Genomic DNA, 16,867 nt, shown 5'->3' with positions numbered 1-16,867 from the left:
GGATGCACAGCCTTGACACGGTCCCAAATGCCCACTTGGAAAAAGCTGCTGTGCTGACACTGCCAGCTTCCTCTCTGGCAAAAGCCAACCCTAATTACAAAAGAAAAGCAGCAGGAGTGGTTTCTGCCACTGGGTTTTCAGCGATGGAAATTATGGCCTGTTCTACCAGTGCCTGCCATGAAGGCTTTAAGCTGTCCTCCCTCCTGTGCTGAGCCCGAGGTCTCCTCACCACAGCTGAGGATGCTAAGAGTAAGCACTCAAGCGAGTCAAAAAAAGAAAAGGTCAGCGATGGGCATTTTTCACCATAAACAGAAAACATTTTCTCCCCAGAGAACCTGTCCCTACAGACTGCAACATCTATCTGCGGACAGTTAGATTTGGGTGCTTTACCTTCAAAATGAATTAGTTCCACTCTGTCTGTCACAGCTGTAATTACCCCTCTCACACCCTAATACCATCACTGGCTGGGACAAAGCCTGTAGGATCTGGGTCAAAGCCACTTGCAAGGGAATAGAAAAAACTCCACCAGTTTCCATGTGCTTTGGTTTCTGAGCTGAAGAAGTGTCGGAGCAATCGTGGTTTCAAGACCATGTTAGCAATGTTGTGTATATATGTGTCAGAAAAGACACTGGCACCTTGGCACAGGTTATTCTTTGGGGAATGCCACTTGTGACAAAGCTCATGATGTAAGAAGCAAAGGGATGAAATGTCTTAGAAATTGTTGGAACTTGCTACTCCCAAGTGGAACACTTCTGCCTCTACCCCACCCTCCCAATCTTTGTTTTTCATTTGGAATGTAATGAACGTATGGAATTGTTTTGAAGCAAAGTTATGCATTTGCACCAAATAAAATGGAACATTTTATGAACAAAAGCTTATAAGCAAATATTTACTATCCACTTAGATAAAGTATTCCCTCTTCATCCTGGTTTGCTTGGGGGAGGGAATTAAATGTTACAAAAGTTTTATGGATGAGATACCTGTGCCCAGCTCAGCTTGATTTATTTTCTGTTGTCTTCAGGCTAGTGAGGAGGAAGGCCAAGCATTGCTCCTGTTGTTCTGTATACAAGCTCTATTCTAACAATAGATTTATGTGTCTTCCTCGTCCCCAAGCCTCCTAAAAATAAGATTATGTTTTTCTCATTAATCTCAGCAAATTGTGTGCTGCTTTGGCCAGGAAAACAAGAGCTATCACTTTATGGTGCCAGAGTACAAGAGAATAACAACACAAGCACGCAATGTCAATAAAATGCACTTTTTATTCTGTATCAATGAAAATATAGCCACATGTAAATAAAGACGTGTGGAAAAAAAAATCAACATTGATCCTCCCTGAAGAAGTACAGTTCATTGTGCTAAAACCCATAATCCTTTGGGTTAGAAACAGTTGTCTGCCAATGCTTTTAAAGTGACCCACATTTTCCTTGTTGTTGAATTTTAGCAAACAGAAAAGTGCAACAAGAAACTTGCTACAGATTAACCGATTTCAATCGACCACACATGGCAATGTCCAAAAGTGACAGGGCAGTCACGTTTAACCAAAGCGTTCCCACGCGTTCCTCCTCGGCAGTCATGCGAGTGGTCAAGGGAGCACCCACTCTGTACAAACTGATGCGTGATTTTCAGTAGAAAGATGGTCCTTCCTTGATGTAATTCATGATCGCTTTGCAGATTTCGGATATGGTAGCAGAGGTGCATTCCTTTTATAGCTGTTCAGTTTCAAATGCTTTATTTTTTTTTTTCTCTAGGTTTTTATAAGCTTCCTGCTGTCAAAATACAGTTCTCAATTGCTTTTGTAGAAATAATCCTGAAAGGCAGAGGCATTTAAAATCCCCCCAAATCCTCAGTATATTAACAACAGCAAAAAAGGTAGCTGGGCTGTTCAAAAATATCTTCAGTAACATGAATGCCATTTGCATTGGCTAGTGTACAAAGAGCAGCAAGTAGTAACAAAAGAAACATTACCCAAGCAATAACACTTTCCCCCAATTTCTCCCTTGCAAAAAAGAGTTTTCCCAAAATATTTTTCCTCCCCACAGTCCAGTGTCTGTGAATCACATACATTCAAAAGCTGCAGTTATTCTGTAGATCAGTTTTTCCAATATGATCTTTTAAAACCAGTTGTTTTGCCCAACTTCTCCATGAAGGTTGCACAAATGTGATTATACCAGCTGGTGCTTTTTCAGCTAATGGGACACCTTGAAATTTGAAAACTAAGGACCTCAGGGTGAAAAAAAAGAGGCTTTAAAGCCCATTATGCTTTTCTTGGGAAGAAAGTCCTGCTAACTTTAGTAGAACGATTCCCACAAACTAGGGATTAGCCTTGCAGGATTGTCCCTGTTAGGTGCTCAAAGGTGCAGAGCGAGACGTTGCAGCACAAACATGGGTCAATGAGCGCTGGGCTGGTGACACAAGGCTGCCTGCTCTCAGAGAAAGAAAAAAAAATGCATATTGGCCATGCAGCTGCATTTCAGCAGAGAAAAAGAAAGAGAAGGCAGGTTACGCCTAGGATAGGTGCTCAGCACAGACCGTGTGGGTACCTTGCAAGGGCAGGCTGGGGTGGTTTTTTAGATTCAGCCTCTATTTTTATATTTCTGAAATTTTTAGATTCAGCCTCTCGCTGTGCAGGCTTGTATAGCAGCACCTGGCTCAGTTCAGTTTTCAGCTGTCATTTGGGGTGAAGGTGGAAGCCTAGGAAAAAAAGCTAGAAAAACAGTACAACATATTGTCTGTAATGAGGTCCTCTGTGATGACAATTCATTAGGAAAAATCTCCCCCTGCCACTAATTGTGAAAGCACTCTGAGCATGCTGTTATGAGGATACTTCACCAGATACCACTGGGGATCTGGGGGTGCAGAGACATATGCAAGATCACACCCACACCTCATCCCCCCTTTCCTCCTATATTCCCCAGATTTTTCTTCCTTTAAGAGCCTAGGATGACCAGTTGCCTAAACATGAGCGGGAACTCATAAGTATTTCAAAGAGATGCAGAAGGCAGGAGAAGAATCCTAAAACCCATGCCAAAACTCCTGTAGCCCTCATGGAGCCAGGACTTCACCCTTCGAAGCCTGGTCTGGGGTGGGGGCTACACTTCACGAAGTCCTAGGCAAGCTGCTCCTTCCCTGCGTGACGCTCTGCTCCACTCCAGGTGTGGACGGACATGAGGAAACACAAACAGGATTCAAAAGTTGAGCACGTCAGCCCATGTCTGCATCAGCAGCGCTTGGATACAGGGATGGCAGGACAGGATTCGAGAGTCTCACAGTATCTCGTGCACAACCTCCTGTCTTTGTCATCGTCTCTCTCTGTGGTAGCAATAATAACTTTATTTTTAACTGTGCTTCTCCCCAGAGAGAGTTTGTGCAGCTTATGTACATATCTGGCTTGTACAAGGATATTCTAGACAGTCATGAATTTTGAGCAGCTACTTTGGATGGAAATTACTGACAGTACAGACACTAAGTCATTCGGATTCAAATATGTATTAATTAAAAAGTGCCCTTTCCCTGATCAGTTCAGCTGATTTTTATGGCAATTTACCTGCTGTGCCAATCTTCAAACACACCCTCTACATTTCTGCCTGCATTCCACATGCAGCATTTAGTAGGGCATGAAATCTTGCACCCATTTACATTAGACAAGGGCCTGAAATTAAAATTCTAGTACCCGCAGTTCTTGGTTAGAAGTTAATGGAAAGATTTCCACTGACCTTAATAAGAACATTTACACAGGATGTTTGAAGTCTCAAAATATTTACCTTCAAAATGAAGAACACAATTTAGAAGATCTGCTGAGACACTTTACTGAGCCATTCCGTCACTGGCTGGTATTTAAGCAGGACATCAACAAGTTAGCCCTAACTACAGTTCCTATTAGCATGTTATTTCTTCTGAACACAAATAGCAAAACAGGTCATTATCTCATTACATCTGCTGAGGCAACATTACTTAATCAATCTTTCCATTTCTACAAGTTGCTAGCCTAATAATCTAGGCAAGAAAAAAAGAATTCAAGGAAGGAAGGAAAAGTGAAAAAGGAAAGAAAGAAAGGGAGAAAGGGAGAAAGGAAGAAAAAGAGACAGAAAGGAAGGAAGAAAGAAAGGAAGGAAGAAAGGAAGAAAGGAAGGAAGGAAGAAAGAAAGAAAGAAAGAAAGAAAGAAAAAGAAAGGGAAAGAAAGAAAAGAAAGGAAGGAAGGAAGGAAGGAAAGAGAAAAGAAGGAAGGAGGAAAGGAAAGGAAAGGAAAGGAAAGGAAAGGAAAGGAAAGGAAAGGAAAGGAAAGGAAAGGAAAGGAAAGGAAAGGAAAGGAAAGGAAAGGAAAGGAAAGGAAAGGAAAGGAAAGGAAAGGAAAGGAAAGGAAAGGAAAGGAAAGGAGAGAAGAGGAGAGGAGAGGAGAGGGAGAGAGAGAAACAAGCAAACAAGGAAGGGAAACGGTGCTTTTCATTGCGGAAAATGTTCTGCTTCATATTACATAGCTTTCAAAACACACAGAAATTAACGCAAGATATGCAGCTACACCTGCATGTAAAAGCCCCAGCCAAGTGCTATGTGCATAACAACAGTAAATAGGTATGTAAAGTTTATGAAGCATATCATGTCCTAATTCATGTGAGAACGGTTTGCAGCACTAATGGGATGTTGTTACATAAACTGTGCTGATAAGGCATTGGAGCTTTAGACAGTTAGCAAGCGTACTTTTACTACTGGGATGTTTTCCAGAAAAAGTATGGTGAACCTTTATCTCCACTGCATCCCCACAAGCTGCAGGTTAATTTTGGTGTCCCACGTCCCTTACAAGCCCACAGCTCTCTTAAAGGGCAAATAATCGACAATCAGTGACAAGCAAGGAAGGGAACAAACCTGTCCTTTGAGAAATACAGCAGTACCAGCTTTAGGAGCATCTCTGAATCACTGTGAAACTAGTGGCAGGGGAAATACATTGAGATTAGTTGTGAAATTTGCCCATGCTAGTAAAATAACGCTAACTATTGCATTTGAGGAAACGTGTTTTGCATGCAAGTTTTCTGGGAAAGCTGATTAGCCAGTTCTGCACTCCACAGAAACAAGGCTTAGCTCCCCTTGTCTAAGTACAGGGGTTTTATTGGGACAGCTGAAAGGTACATTTACAGACTTGCTTTGCACTTTAACACTAATGAGCTTTTTCATTGGTATCAATAAATTCTCCCGCTCACATGTTTAGCATTCCTTTGGCATGCATTGCCAGATAAATCCTTTATTGTCTTTTTGGTAGCTTGCCCAATTCCCACAAGGCAGATTTTAAAAACCAAAATCCTGCCTTATTGCTAGCTACTGCCTCTCCCAGTCGATAAATTGAATTTACCACTTGATAGAATTATGCAGTTGGTGGCACTCAGCCCTTCCTTTAAGTCAAAAAAAATGTGGCTGGGAATCTACAGAGCATCAATGGGCATTAGGAAGAGTTGGGAGGTGCCATTGCATCCTTGCACCCACAGCCCTTTTCTAAGAGCCACACCGTGGGAGGACCCTGCAGAACAAAAACCCTTTTGTTATTGATTTCAGGAGAAGGACCTTCACACTGCCCTACTGATGACCCCAAAGCAATGAGCTCTGAACAGGCAGTGAGTGAAATGGGGTCGTTGGTATTCAAAAGCTAGGTTTAAACTGCTAGTTTAGGTGACATTTCAGTGCTGTAATTTTTAAGTACCACCTGACTGAGCTTGTTTGTAATGCCAGGACTCCTAATTATACCTAAAACAAAACAAAAAAAAAAAAAAAAAAAAAAGAAGCTGTTGCCAAACAGCATTTGATGATACAAGTGAAGATGGCAGTAATTAATCCTGCAGGGACAACAGAGGACTAATTAGAAGCAGAGCAGAAATTTTATTTTGCTTTAGAAAAAAAAAAAACAAAACAACTTTTTCCATGAGAGCTCGGGTAAGACACCCAATTTACAAACTGAACTGCGACCTCCGACTAATGGTCCTGGCAGCAGCCCTGGATGCAACTGGATTCCCAATCGATCAGCCAGAAAGTGCAGTGTACCACACTGCTTCTCGCCTGCTTGCAATGAGCCGTGTGTGTCCTCTCCTGCCCCACCAGCTGGAGGAGGTGGACACCAGCGCGAAAGGGTTTTTTTTTTTCCTAGGAAAACAAAGTGGTGACAGAGAAAAGAGGCGCAACATCTCAGGAAATTCCTCTGAAACCAAGCCCAGGACAGGAAAGCGCCTGCATGTCCTGGCATACCACACATGGAAATGTTGAGCAGAGCCCTAGGGTCTGCCCAAGGAAATGAAAAGGACTTTTACTAGCACTACATGGCATCAGTTCAAAGTGCTGCTGGTGGTGAGGTTCACCTAAGGTGTAACCGGAGGAACAAACCTGAGGAAATGGTCACACGTGGCAGTTGCTGCAGTCAGTGTGAAGCCGGTGTCTCACTTGAGTTCCCCTTCTCAAACTGGCTCCTTAAAAACCTCAAACACTCCAATCCCTGCTATTCTATGGGACACTGTTGTGTTCCAGATCCAAAGATCCATAAATAAAATAAAAATTAGGGTGTGTTTAATAAAATAATGCACTGAGATGGCATAAGGTTTGCCCTGTTATTCCTGATTTATTTGGGGACTTGCTCCTAAGCCACAGACTGGAAAGGATTTTTTGAGTAACCCTGTGAGGGATATGCAGGAGGTTACAGAATCTGGAGAAATAGCTTTTCAGTTAAACCCAGTAGGGCCAGGTGTAAACCTTGGAATGTGCCTAGAAAAGCAGGGAATAACCCTGGGAATGGGGCTGGGGCAGGCTCCAGGGATGTGCACAGGTCCCACGGACGTACCCAGAACCTTTGGACAAGCCCAGGCCATTTCAGCAACGGTGTCCACACGCTGACAGTGAGAGGAGCAGGCTGAATCTAGAGGGGCGAGAATCATCCATCGATCCAGCCACTAACGAGAAACCTACTTGCCACTGCCCTTCACACCTTCCCTATAGCCTTGGCTGTGCATGTCTGCCAGTGCAACACTGAAAACCAGCTCAAATGCTACTGCTTTTTGGATGGCGTTTTCAGATACCATAATCACCTTTCACTGGGCTGGGGAAGAGGCTGGAACAGGGAGTGGGTGTTGCTGATGCATCCATACTAGCCCACTGCTTCCAGAAACTGCATGGTCACCGAGACATTCTTCTCAGTATTTGGCATCAAGTGTGGATGTTAGCTCATGCCCAGTGAAGGGCTTGCTTACTTTATTTATATGCTGTAGTTTTAGAATATGCCAAATTTCTCTGGTGTCTGCTTGATGAGTTATCAGCTCATAGAAATATTCGTTGCCTTGAAAATTGGCACCACATTCCTCAGTATGGTATTTAAATTGAAAACCAGAAAATAATGGAACATAACTAAGAACCTTAAAATTCTACCTCCTCTCTATTTGTGCTATTAAAAACTACAGAATCACCGAATGATAAAACAACATAGCATGGAAAGGATCTTCTGGAAATCATTTGGTCCAACCCTCCTGCTCAAAGCAGGGCCAACTTCAAATATACAGTCCATACATTGACTCTACACAGTTTGGATATTATATGCCTCCTTTTGACAGGTCTTTGGCAAGCTGTAAGAGCTTTGGCTCTCCTGAAGCCCACATTTTCCCCTAAGGTCATCTATATCTGAGTATCCTCTAATGGCCCTTCCCTGTCCCACAGTTGTCACCCTAGAAAGGGCTGCCAGCCTCATCCTTGAATGCCACCTGAAGGAAAGAGGAGTCTGCCAACTTCCGAATAAATAAATTACGAAGACACAAACAGCCACTATGCAGAGACTAGTAAGTATTGACTTCAGTGGAAGATTGTCACCATTTTTGGACACCATTCTTTATACCCTTTCTTCTCCCTCTCTCCTCTCTCCTCCCATTGCACAGCACAGAGCCAGGGCTCTGCTGTGATCTGGGCAATCACCTGACCATCGGTCACTCTCTATCTACCTTGGAAGTGCTTCACTACAATTTTTCCCTTTGTTGGACGTTTCCAAGCCTTGGCCTCTTTCCACGGCATGACACAGCTCAGCAATAAAACTCCTAGCAGGCTCAATACCCCCGAGCAGCCACAGATCCCACATAGGTGGCAGTCCTTCACCATCCAAAAAGTGATCGGCGATTCCCCTGTGCCTTGGTGTTGCACATCGCAATGAAGAGCATCTCAACTGCTATATACCTGTGAAAATGGGGGTCCCTGGACTATCCTGCCATGGCACTGGGGTAAAAACTTAAAAACCTGATCACCACAGGCCAAGAACTGAGCCTCTGAGTGTCTTTATGGAGCTCTCATTAGTGGTTTAGGAGCTGAACGCTTTGTTTCTGGTTGCATGCTGAGACATTTCAGTGTTCCCTCTACTGTTAGTCACCTGTATGAAAGTCCTTCTGTGCTGGAACTGGTCCCTTTCAGAGGTACCTTTTTATACAAACGAAATCAGGCTGGGAGCTTGAGTTATGGGTTGGATTCACTTCATTTACCCTCTAGCAGTCTACAAATCAAGTGTCTAATCTAAAGTCATTACTCTACAGTAAATGATGAGAGACTGGCACCTCTGGAGCATGATTTATCCCACCTGTCTGAAAGACCTGTCTCAAACAGGCCAGATCCGAGTCCCCATTCCAAATGGGTAGGTATACATACATACGGTGTGTCTATACATCCTTTGCAGGCAGGCAGAAACATACTCTGTCATTGCTTAGTCTGAACTGAATCTGCTCTGAACCAGTTAACATACAGCCATGTCACTGGGCAGGGGGGTTAGGCTGAGCCCAGCCTAATAAAAAATCCTTTTTATAGGGCTTTTAATTAAGGCTAATTGATGTATTTGTGGCAGGCAGCCAGATACAGAGTTGGTGCACACCAATAGTCTCAGACTGTGGGCCAAGCAAGCTTACGTGTCCAACCAGAAAATAATGAACTGCACTTATCTGCTGTATAGACAATGGATAAAAAGGTTTGTGAGACTATTGCCCCAGATGCCTGGTTCCACCTGCCTTGCATCAGGAGGCTGATTAACATAACATAATAAATTAACATAATTTATTTATCATGGCCTGGTCAAGCCCTTTTGAATGCTTCTATCATTTGAGTATTCAAAATCAATATATGCCTTCTTGTCCCACTGTGCAATACAAGGTCAATTTTCTCTATGACTAAATGCACCCTCAGTAAGGATGATTTTATTTTGTCTGCCATTTGTCAGGTATCACAAAACTGATCTTTGCACAATATTCTTTATGTCAGTAAGAAAATATGCTGCTTTTCTGCCAGAAATAATGTGGACTTCTTGTCTATTTTAGCTTCATTCAGCACTTTGCTTTAAGAATGTATTTAATTTTGAAATGCGCTATAACATATAAAAACCAACAAAAATGTAGAGAACATTTTATCTGTTTGTACCAAAAAAAGAGAGAAAGTTATAAAAATTATTCCCAGATGTGGAAATCTAGCTGGATCAAACTTTTCCTCCCGGTAGGCTCCATGGGAAAGCACTGCTCTGGTGGCACAGACACAGGTGAAGGACTGGGGCCATCCAGGAAAAATGACAGTGTCAACTTTTCTATTTCCTTCTTTAAATTCCCTGAAGGAAATCAGTGCAGGTCCAGAAGTGCCAAGAAAAATGCAAACTGCTGCTGTTTAGTGCTCTCACTGCAGCTCAGGACAGGAGAATCAGAGAGCCCAGGCTGCCGTGAAGAGATGCCTTTCTCCAAAGAAATCCCACTTCTCGATGATCTTAAAGGTCTTTTCCAACCTAAACAATTCTATGATTGTCAAACCCTCTCTAACAAGTACATTAGCAGCAAGAATATAAAGCAATACAGATTCTATAGACCTAAAGATATGTGTTAACACAGGAGCTCCTGGTACAAAAAAAGAACTGAAAAAAGCCTCTACATACAGCCTATTAAAAACAACGATAACAAAACCTGTTAAAACTCTCTTCTGTAGGAAAATGGCATTTAAACACTTTTTTAAAAAGTGGGTGTCACTTTGATGCCACCTCACTTAGGAAAAAAATATTTATTTTAACAAACAATCATCTGTTCAATTCTGATATCCAAAAAGATAGGTTTGTGTTTTCTAAATGCTCAGAATCCAAGTAAAAAAGTCAATTCATTACAGTATACCCCTCTACCTCCTCACTCCCAAATTCCATATTAAACCTTTGATTTTTTATTTTCCCTTCCAGTTCAGGACATCTTTTTTCCTCAAAAAGCCTCCAAGCTATTTCATGAGCACATCTGTTTTCTGATCCATGCAAACAATGACGTCTGTGTAACAGTCTCAGTTACTTCCAGACCGACTGCTCACGGCTTGCAAATAGTACAACGTTATTTCTGCAGCTGCCAGTTCTCTATAATTTTCTGGGATCCAAAATACACTTTAATGTCCAATATGATCGTCAGATTCAACCTTCAGTTCACACTTGTGTAACAGGGTTGCTTTCCATGTGGTAAATGAAGCCTGAATTTGAATCTAGCAATGAGCCCAAACTTCGGTGCCAGCAGCATCGAGTCCCTATAGTTGTGCTACTTCTCCAGAACAGGGAAAAGAAAAATGGGCAAAGCTTAAGTTTGTCACTTCGAGAGTCAGCTCTGCTCTAACCCCTGTCCCCTGGCAAAGACAGAAAGATGGAAAAAAGGATTTACAAATACAAATTCAAAAGAACTGAATCTTCACTACAACAATTAATTTTTTTCAGTTATTATCCTGAAGTGCTGTTCTATCTCATATATGTAATATTACACAAAAATGCTATTAAAGGTACTCTAGTTCATTTGCTTTGGGAAGTGTTTACTTTTCCGTACATATTTTATTTCTATTGCAAAGTCCAGAAAGATAAAATCCACTTGTGTGCAGGTAAAATGCTTTGAACACACAAAGCACAAGGTAAGTGCTAAGAATGCTGTTACCAGCATGTGGCAGGAACATCTGTACAGGTATACAGCTCTTCAAGGAAAGCAAAGCATGCAGCCGAGAGCTCCCTCCACGATGCCCGTAGCTGCTTGAGCACTGGCTTAGGTGGAAGAGACACATTTGTGTCCTCACTGCACTTAATGACTATAGGTGGTTGCTTTCAGTCAAGCCTGAACTACAAGACTATGACTCATGCGTCTTTAACAGAAAGGGAATGCCCCAGTTGGCAGCACGCTTGATTGCATCATGCACAACCGGGAGGGGACAGGAAAGCTGAACCAGTGCCCCAGTAACAACTCCATGAAACAACATGTAATGCTCCGATCATGAAATTTTGGAGGCAAAGTGCTTCAGAATTGTACAAGCCAAATTTTCAGAGCAATAGCCACCAGAGTCAATCCTGCAAACTGGGCCTCCTGCTGCAACCCCAGCACACAGAGCCTGGGATAGCTCACCTGCAGGCTGCATTTATCATGTTTGCAAGACACCCATCGCTCTACTGACTCGTACAAGGTACAAGCTGGTTCCACTGAACTTGCAATGGACAATATTGGAATATCAGAGTCAAAGCTGCACTAGACCTGGAAACACCGTATTTGTTTCATGAACTTGGTATTTTTCACTATTGATAGCTTTTAGCCACTACACATTTTAACCAGTCGAGTTGCACTTGAACCGTAATAGACATTCTGGGTTCAAATAATTCTCAAGGTCAGATTAATCCTGTTACATGTTCTCTCACTGTAAAGTGGCACAAAGTTACGCCTGACTCGCAAGATAAACCTAAATAGAGATCCCTTCACATGCCATGCAGTTCTATCTAGAATTAATATCAGTTACAGAGAAAGAAAAGAAGTCCTTCACAAAGGCAAAGGAACGCCATTAAGGCAAAAGCTTTCTAACAAAGTCACCCCCATTACCCTGCTGGCTCGTTTGCAGAATCATATCACATCAGATTCATGCATTCAAGGAACTTTACCAAAATCTGGCCCCCAGACAGCCTGCGTGACTCAGCTGTTCACTGGGCAGCTCTGGGCAGTTGCTGTGTGTCTGTCTTAACCAGGAATCCAAGTCAGGCAAGAACATTCAAATCTTCAAAGCTTGGCACTTAAATTGTACCCACAAGGTCTGTACATACTCCAGCAGCCTGCAGCAACCCTGTAACTCCCTAACCCTATAACCCTCCAATTCTTTCAGAGTCCCAGGGTAGGATGTAGAGTAGGACCTTGAAGGTCTTGCTCTTTCGCAAGTGCAGTTTGTCCTTGCAGACCAAAGCATGGTTGCAGTTACAGATTTGCGCTTGTGTCAGAACAGCAGCTGCAAAATACAGCAGAGAACTATAATGAGCAGGCAGCCTAACCACTAGGCTTTGGGAAAAGTTGTCCGTTTCGGTAGCTTTTTATTCTTCCTTTTTTTGTCTGTAATTTCCTAAAGAAAGGAACTGGAGAAGGGGCAGAAACCGGCCAGAAAGTAACAGCAAATGAGAAAGACTTTCATCTCCCAAAAAGCCTCTATGAATTGACACAAGAAAAGCAATGATTTCTTTGGCTTTCTTATGAACTTTTGGGGGTTTATGGGTTTGGATTTCACAGTGGAAGATATGTTCACCCTAAGATGCAGTTTCCTAATTGCCACTACTGCAAATGATGGTTGGTTTTGTTCTTTTTTTTTGTTTTGTTTTAGTTTTTCAGGAAGGAATTTAGTTTAGTTTAGTTTCCTTATGTTAAGCAATGGATCTGGTATTGGTGTCTGGTAAGGATGCCCACTAATTATAAACTTGTCTTTTACTTATCTGATTGATAGTGATGCCTTGTGGTACATGTATGTTTTACTCCAGGCACTTTTGAAAACATGGGATCTTGATGCAAGAGGCCATTTAAGTAAGAAGGGGAAATCCTTCTCTGAAGGAGCCATTGCACACTGCTCAGCTGGCCTCAAGCTGTACCAGTTAACAGCTCTGAGGCTGTGATGGCCATTTCTGCTGTGCATCATGTGTATCTGGATTCAAAACCCATGCAAACGGGGAGACCAAATAAAAACCCACTACACTCAGGTGCAAACCCAGGCAGAGGCCAAAACCTCAGCTCCAAACAGGAGAACAAACAGGATCCAGCACAAGAGCCTGCCCTCCTGCAGCCCTGTGAAGCCAGCAGTGCCGTGTGGAGGGCGATGTTCCAGCCCAGGAGGTGGAGATGGGGCTCTGAGCATGGTTCAAGACTCGGAGATGCTGATGGGAGTCAACTAGGAGGAGGGTCAGAGCATCTGACAAAGACCTAAGGGACTTAGTGTGTGACGACTGGTTGTGTGGGCACTGCAAGCCTGCTCTTGAAGCGTGCCCCCTCCATGCACTGAAACCTTCCACGAGTCCAAGGCAAGAGCAGTGGGCAGCACCCTAGGGAGGGCTTCATCTCCCCAACACACCCACCACTCTCCCACCCAAACATTATCATCCAGGTGCCTTGGACTAAAGGGAATTTCATCCTGACTGGTTATTTTCTCTCCTTCTCAAAAGCAGTTGCAGACTGATAAATGTCCTCAGAAAAGAGAGTGGAGGAGGATTAACTGCAGCCTTTTCACTTCAAGCTTTCAAACCTGCTCACATGGCTCCCGAGGAGCTGAACTACAGTCGTTCTCTCCCTTGCTCAGACCTTGTGCAAAGTCTTTCTGCCAGGGGCAATGGAGGGGGACAGCGGGAGAGCAACCTCAACCCTGCAGAAACGGGACATCCTAATGAAGATACTGACAGAACCGGACACCATCGCTGAGTGCTGCAAAGAGAATCTACATCATGTTACTCTAACAGTTCAGTAAAAATGGCATCAGTAAAAGGAGGCTTTCAAGAAAGACGTTACCCCCAAACATATAGGGAGTGCAGCTGAGAGAGTTTCTGTTAGTTTCATTTTGTTACATAAATCACCATTATTATTTCTTACTTACAATGTTAAAAGAGCAGGAGGATACTTGAAATAAAAGGCTGTGCATGCACAATACCCACACAAATAAATTCCAGTGATCCACCCCAGCACCGGACACGGTGCCCTTCCCTGGCCACTGAGCTGAGCCCTCCCTTTAGGAGGAGTAGGGGAATTCATCACCAAATATACAGTATATCGTAATGGGATGATACCAGGAAACAATACTAATTGGAGTCTGAATGTGTCCTCCATGTGGTCACGTTAATCTACTGTTTAACTCGGCAGAATAGACAGTGAGGAAATAAAAGCTCAATTCACCCAGCCTGAGATCAAAACTGTCATGGCAATATTGGCAGGTTAGACCCTGATTCTTTAAATAGTACATTGCCTTTGTTAAACAAAAGTCATTCTTTTATTACATAATAGAGATTATAAATAAATGTAAAGTGTGCATGCAGTCAACTGCATATTATACAAGCAATATCTATGTTAATAATTGTTTTCTTTGGCAGGCCAGAATCCAGCTGGACATGCAATATTTACATATCAAAATCCTTGGTGTGTTCAAGTCATATTGGATGCAAGTGAAAATATATATGTATATATATTTACCGTATACACACACACATATATATGTATAAAGGTATATATACACCTCTGCATATATACTGTATACATATATACACATAGGTATATGCTAAAAGTGGATTTCATCTTTTTCTGATTCAGGTGATGCAGGCCTTGAAACACTAAAAATATCCTGGCAGGGTATCTGGGGGGGCCGCTGGGGTGATAAATGAGACTTAGGGGAAGAAATCTGGGGTACGTTCTTTTCGGACAATATTTTTAAAATTTCTGCCACCTGCTTCTCAAGGGCAGTCATCCTACTGCTTAGCAGCTGGATATCTTCTTTGAGTTCGTGCTTGACTTCCTGCAGCGTGGTTTGTAAGGCCTGCTCAGGAATAGGGTAGAAAGGATGCCTAGCGTCAGCCTGAATGGGGCTGTGCTCCAGGGGGCTGCGAGTCTCACCAGCTTTATCCAAGCGAAGGTCACTTTTTGTTATTCCACTGTCACAAGAGTCTGTTTTCCTCAGCGGGTTTTTATTTACACCATTCTCTGAGTCATTGCACTTGGGGTCGTCGGACAGTAACCCCATAGACTCAGCCTTCGTGACGTTGTTCCAGTCCTCCTTCTTCTCCTCGTGGGTCCCCATTGTGTTCTTCAGTCGAAGCCACCCTTTCCCGTTCCCGTTTTTCATCCGCATGGGACTGTTTACTTTCAGACATTTTTGGTCTCCATTTCCATTTGGCTTGAGCTCCATCGCATCCCTGTTGTTCTGCTTCACGGCCTCACTGGTTTTCATGTAAGCCAGGGACGTCTGGATGGGTGTGATCTGAGACACCGTGACCACGCTGGTGCCTGTGATGGAGGCTCCGTTTTGCACGCTCCGGCTTTCCACCTGAAGCTGGTTCCTTTCCGGGTCGATGTGGGTTGAGCCTTGATTACGCATTTCCTTTTGCTGTTTGAATTTCTGGAAGAGCTTTCGCACGGGGTGGTCCACAGGGATGCTCAGCGTCACCTCGTTCTTCTGGCGTAGGCGCTCCTCTTCTTCCTTCTTGACATCGCTGATCTTCCGGAAGATGATCTATGGGGGATAAACCCACAACAGAGTTAATACCCAAAGGACATCGCATACGGCAAACGTTACTGGGAGATACGGAAACAGTATTGAGAGAACAGCCATATCTCCTTCCTTTCTATCTTAATTTCTTGTAGTGAATTCAAATGGAGCTGATCAAGACATAGCAACCTCAGATATATGCTGCTGCATACATACATGTATACACACACACTTTCTTAAAAGTATAGATTAAAAGTGGATTTCACCTTTATTTTTGATGTGGAAGATAGAGCCCTGAAGAACTAAAAATATCCCGACACCAAGAGAAGGAAAGAAACTGAATAAAGAGAAGAAATAACGTGAGCAAGAACCCAAATACTGTGATATCTACCTACCCATTACTAACACTCATACCTGCTCCATCACTATCTTTAGTACAGATCAAAAGGAAACTAATTCAGTGGAGACTACACAGCTGTAAGTTTAACTCAATATGTGCACACCCTTCCAGAGACTGGAAAATCCAAATGTACTCAATACTTCTTAGCTTTGCTTACTGCTAGTTTTATAACAGTGGCTGGAGGGTGCAATTAGGTTCCCCATGTGCCATGTTGTGTAGCTTCACACAACACCACAAGCGTTTCCTGGAGAGTTTATATGTCTAATATGTGTGGGTGTACTGGGAGCACCATGGAGAAGCACTGTAACAGGGCTGTGTGATTATAAAACCCAGCAATATCCACCGTTTTGTGATGCCATGCCATTTAATGCTGCAGTTATTTCACCCTGCAGCATCTTTCAGGCCTCTATAGAAAAAGGAAGCTGAGCCTCAAGCTGTGGAAGGATCCACAGAGTAAAAACCTTTCTGTTGATTTTATACATGTTACTCGTACAAATTTTTTTTTTTTTCCTTAGGTTCATCCAGTTTTCTTGAATGTGGGACAGGGAAGCTCTGGTTCTCTGGATGACGATACTAAAGTGAAAAGCAGCATGTGATTAAATGCAAGGATGGACTGGATCCCCTACAGGGATAGTGTTAGTAAGAAAAGTAAAAGCCCCTGCAATACACAAACAAACTCTGTGACAGTCAGATGTAGGTTTTGAAGTATCTGTTTGAGTATCCATATTTCAGTATCTATTTACATTTTATAAAAAGGCTTCTCACGCCTGTCCATATTTGCAAAGAACTAGTTGCTTTCAAGTCTCACATCTTCAGAAGTCAGCAGAGGAGTGCCACGATGGCTACAGCTCCTTCCCTGCATGAGTCTGGAATGAGCTGGACTTCAAAGCTTCATTAGAGAGCTTTCAAATGCAGTAAATATATCCTTGTGGGCTGCTGATAGATGCAGCTGCTTATAATAATTTGGAAAGTTAACATGTTTATTAGAAGTCCAGTTTTAAAAAAAA

General features: G+C 42.9%; 1 protein-coding gene across 1 annotated transcript in view; it reads right to left on the bottom strand.

Annotated features, from left to right (window-relative positions):
* Nucleotides 1–1,241: 1,241 nt before the first annotated feature.
* KCNH5 (potassium voltage-gated channel subfamily H member 5) overlaps nucleotides 1,242–16,867 on the bottom strand; it is a 174,007-nt gene continuing 158,381 nt past the window's right edge. Inside the window, exon 11 of the mRNA XM_087747952.1 lies at nucleotides 1,242–15,484. Within this exon, the coding sequence (XP_087604078.1) occupies nucleotides 14,537–15,484 (948 nt within the window). The 3' untranslated portion in view covers nucleotides 1,242–14,536. The remainder of the gene's footprint in view (nucleotides 15,485–16,867) is intronic.

The sequence above is a fragment of the Nipponia nippon genome, unplaced genomic scaffold (genome assembly GCF_047370975.1).
Source record: "Nipponia nippon isolate SJK-2023a ecotype South Korea unplaced genomic scaffold, ASM4737097v1 scaffold_11, whole genome shotgun sequence".
Lineage (NCBI taxonomy): Eukaryota > Metazoa > Chordata > Aves > Pelecaniformes > Threskiornithidae > Nipponia > Nipponia nippon.
This window is presented reverse-complemented; position numbering and strand designations above follow the sequence as displayed.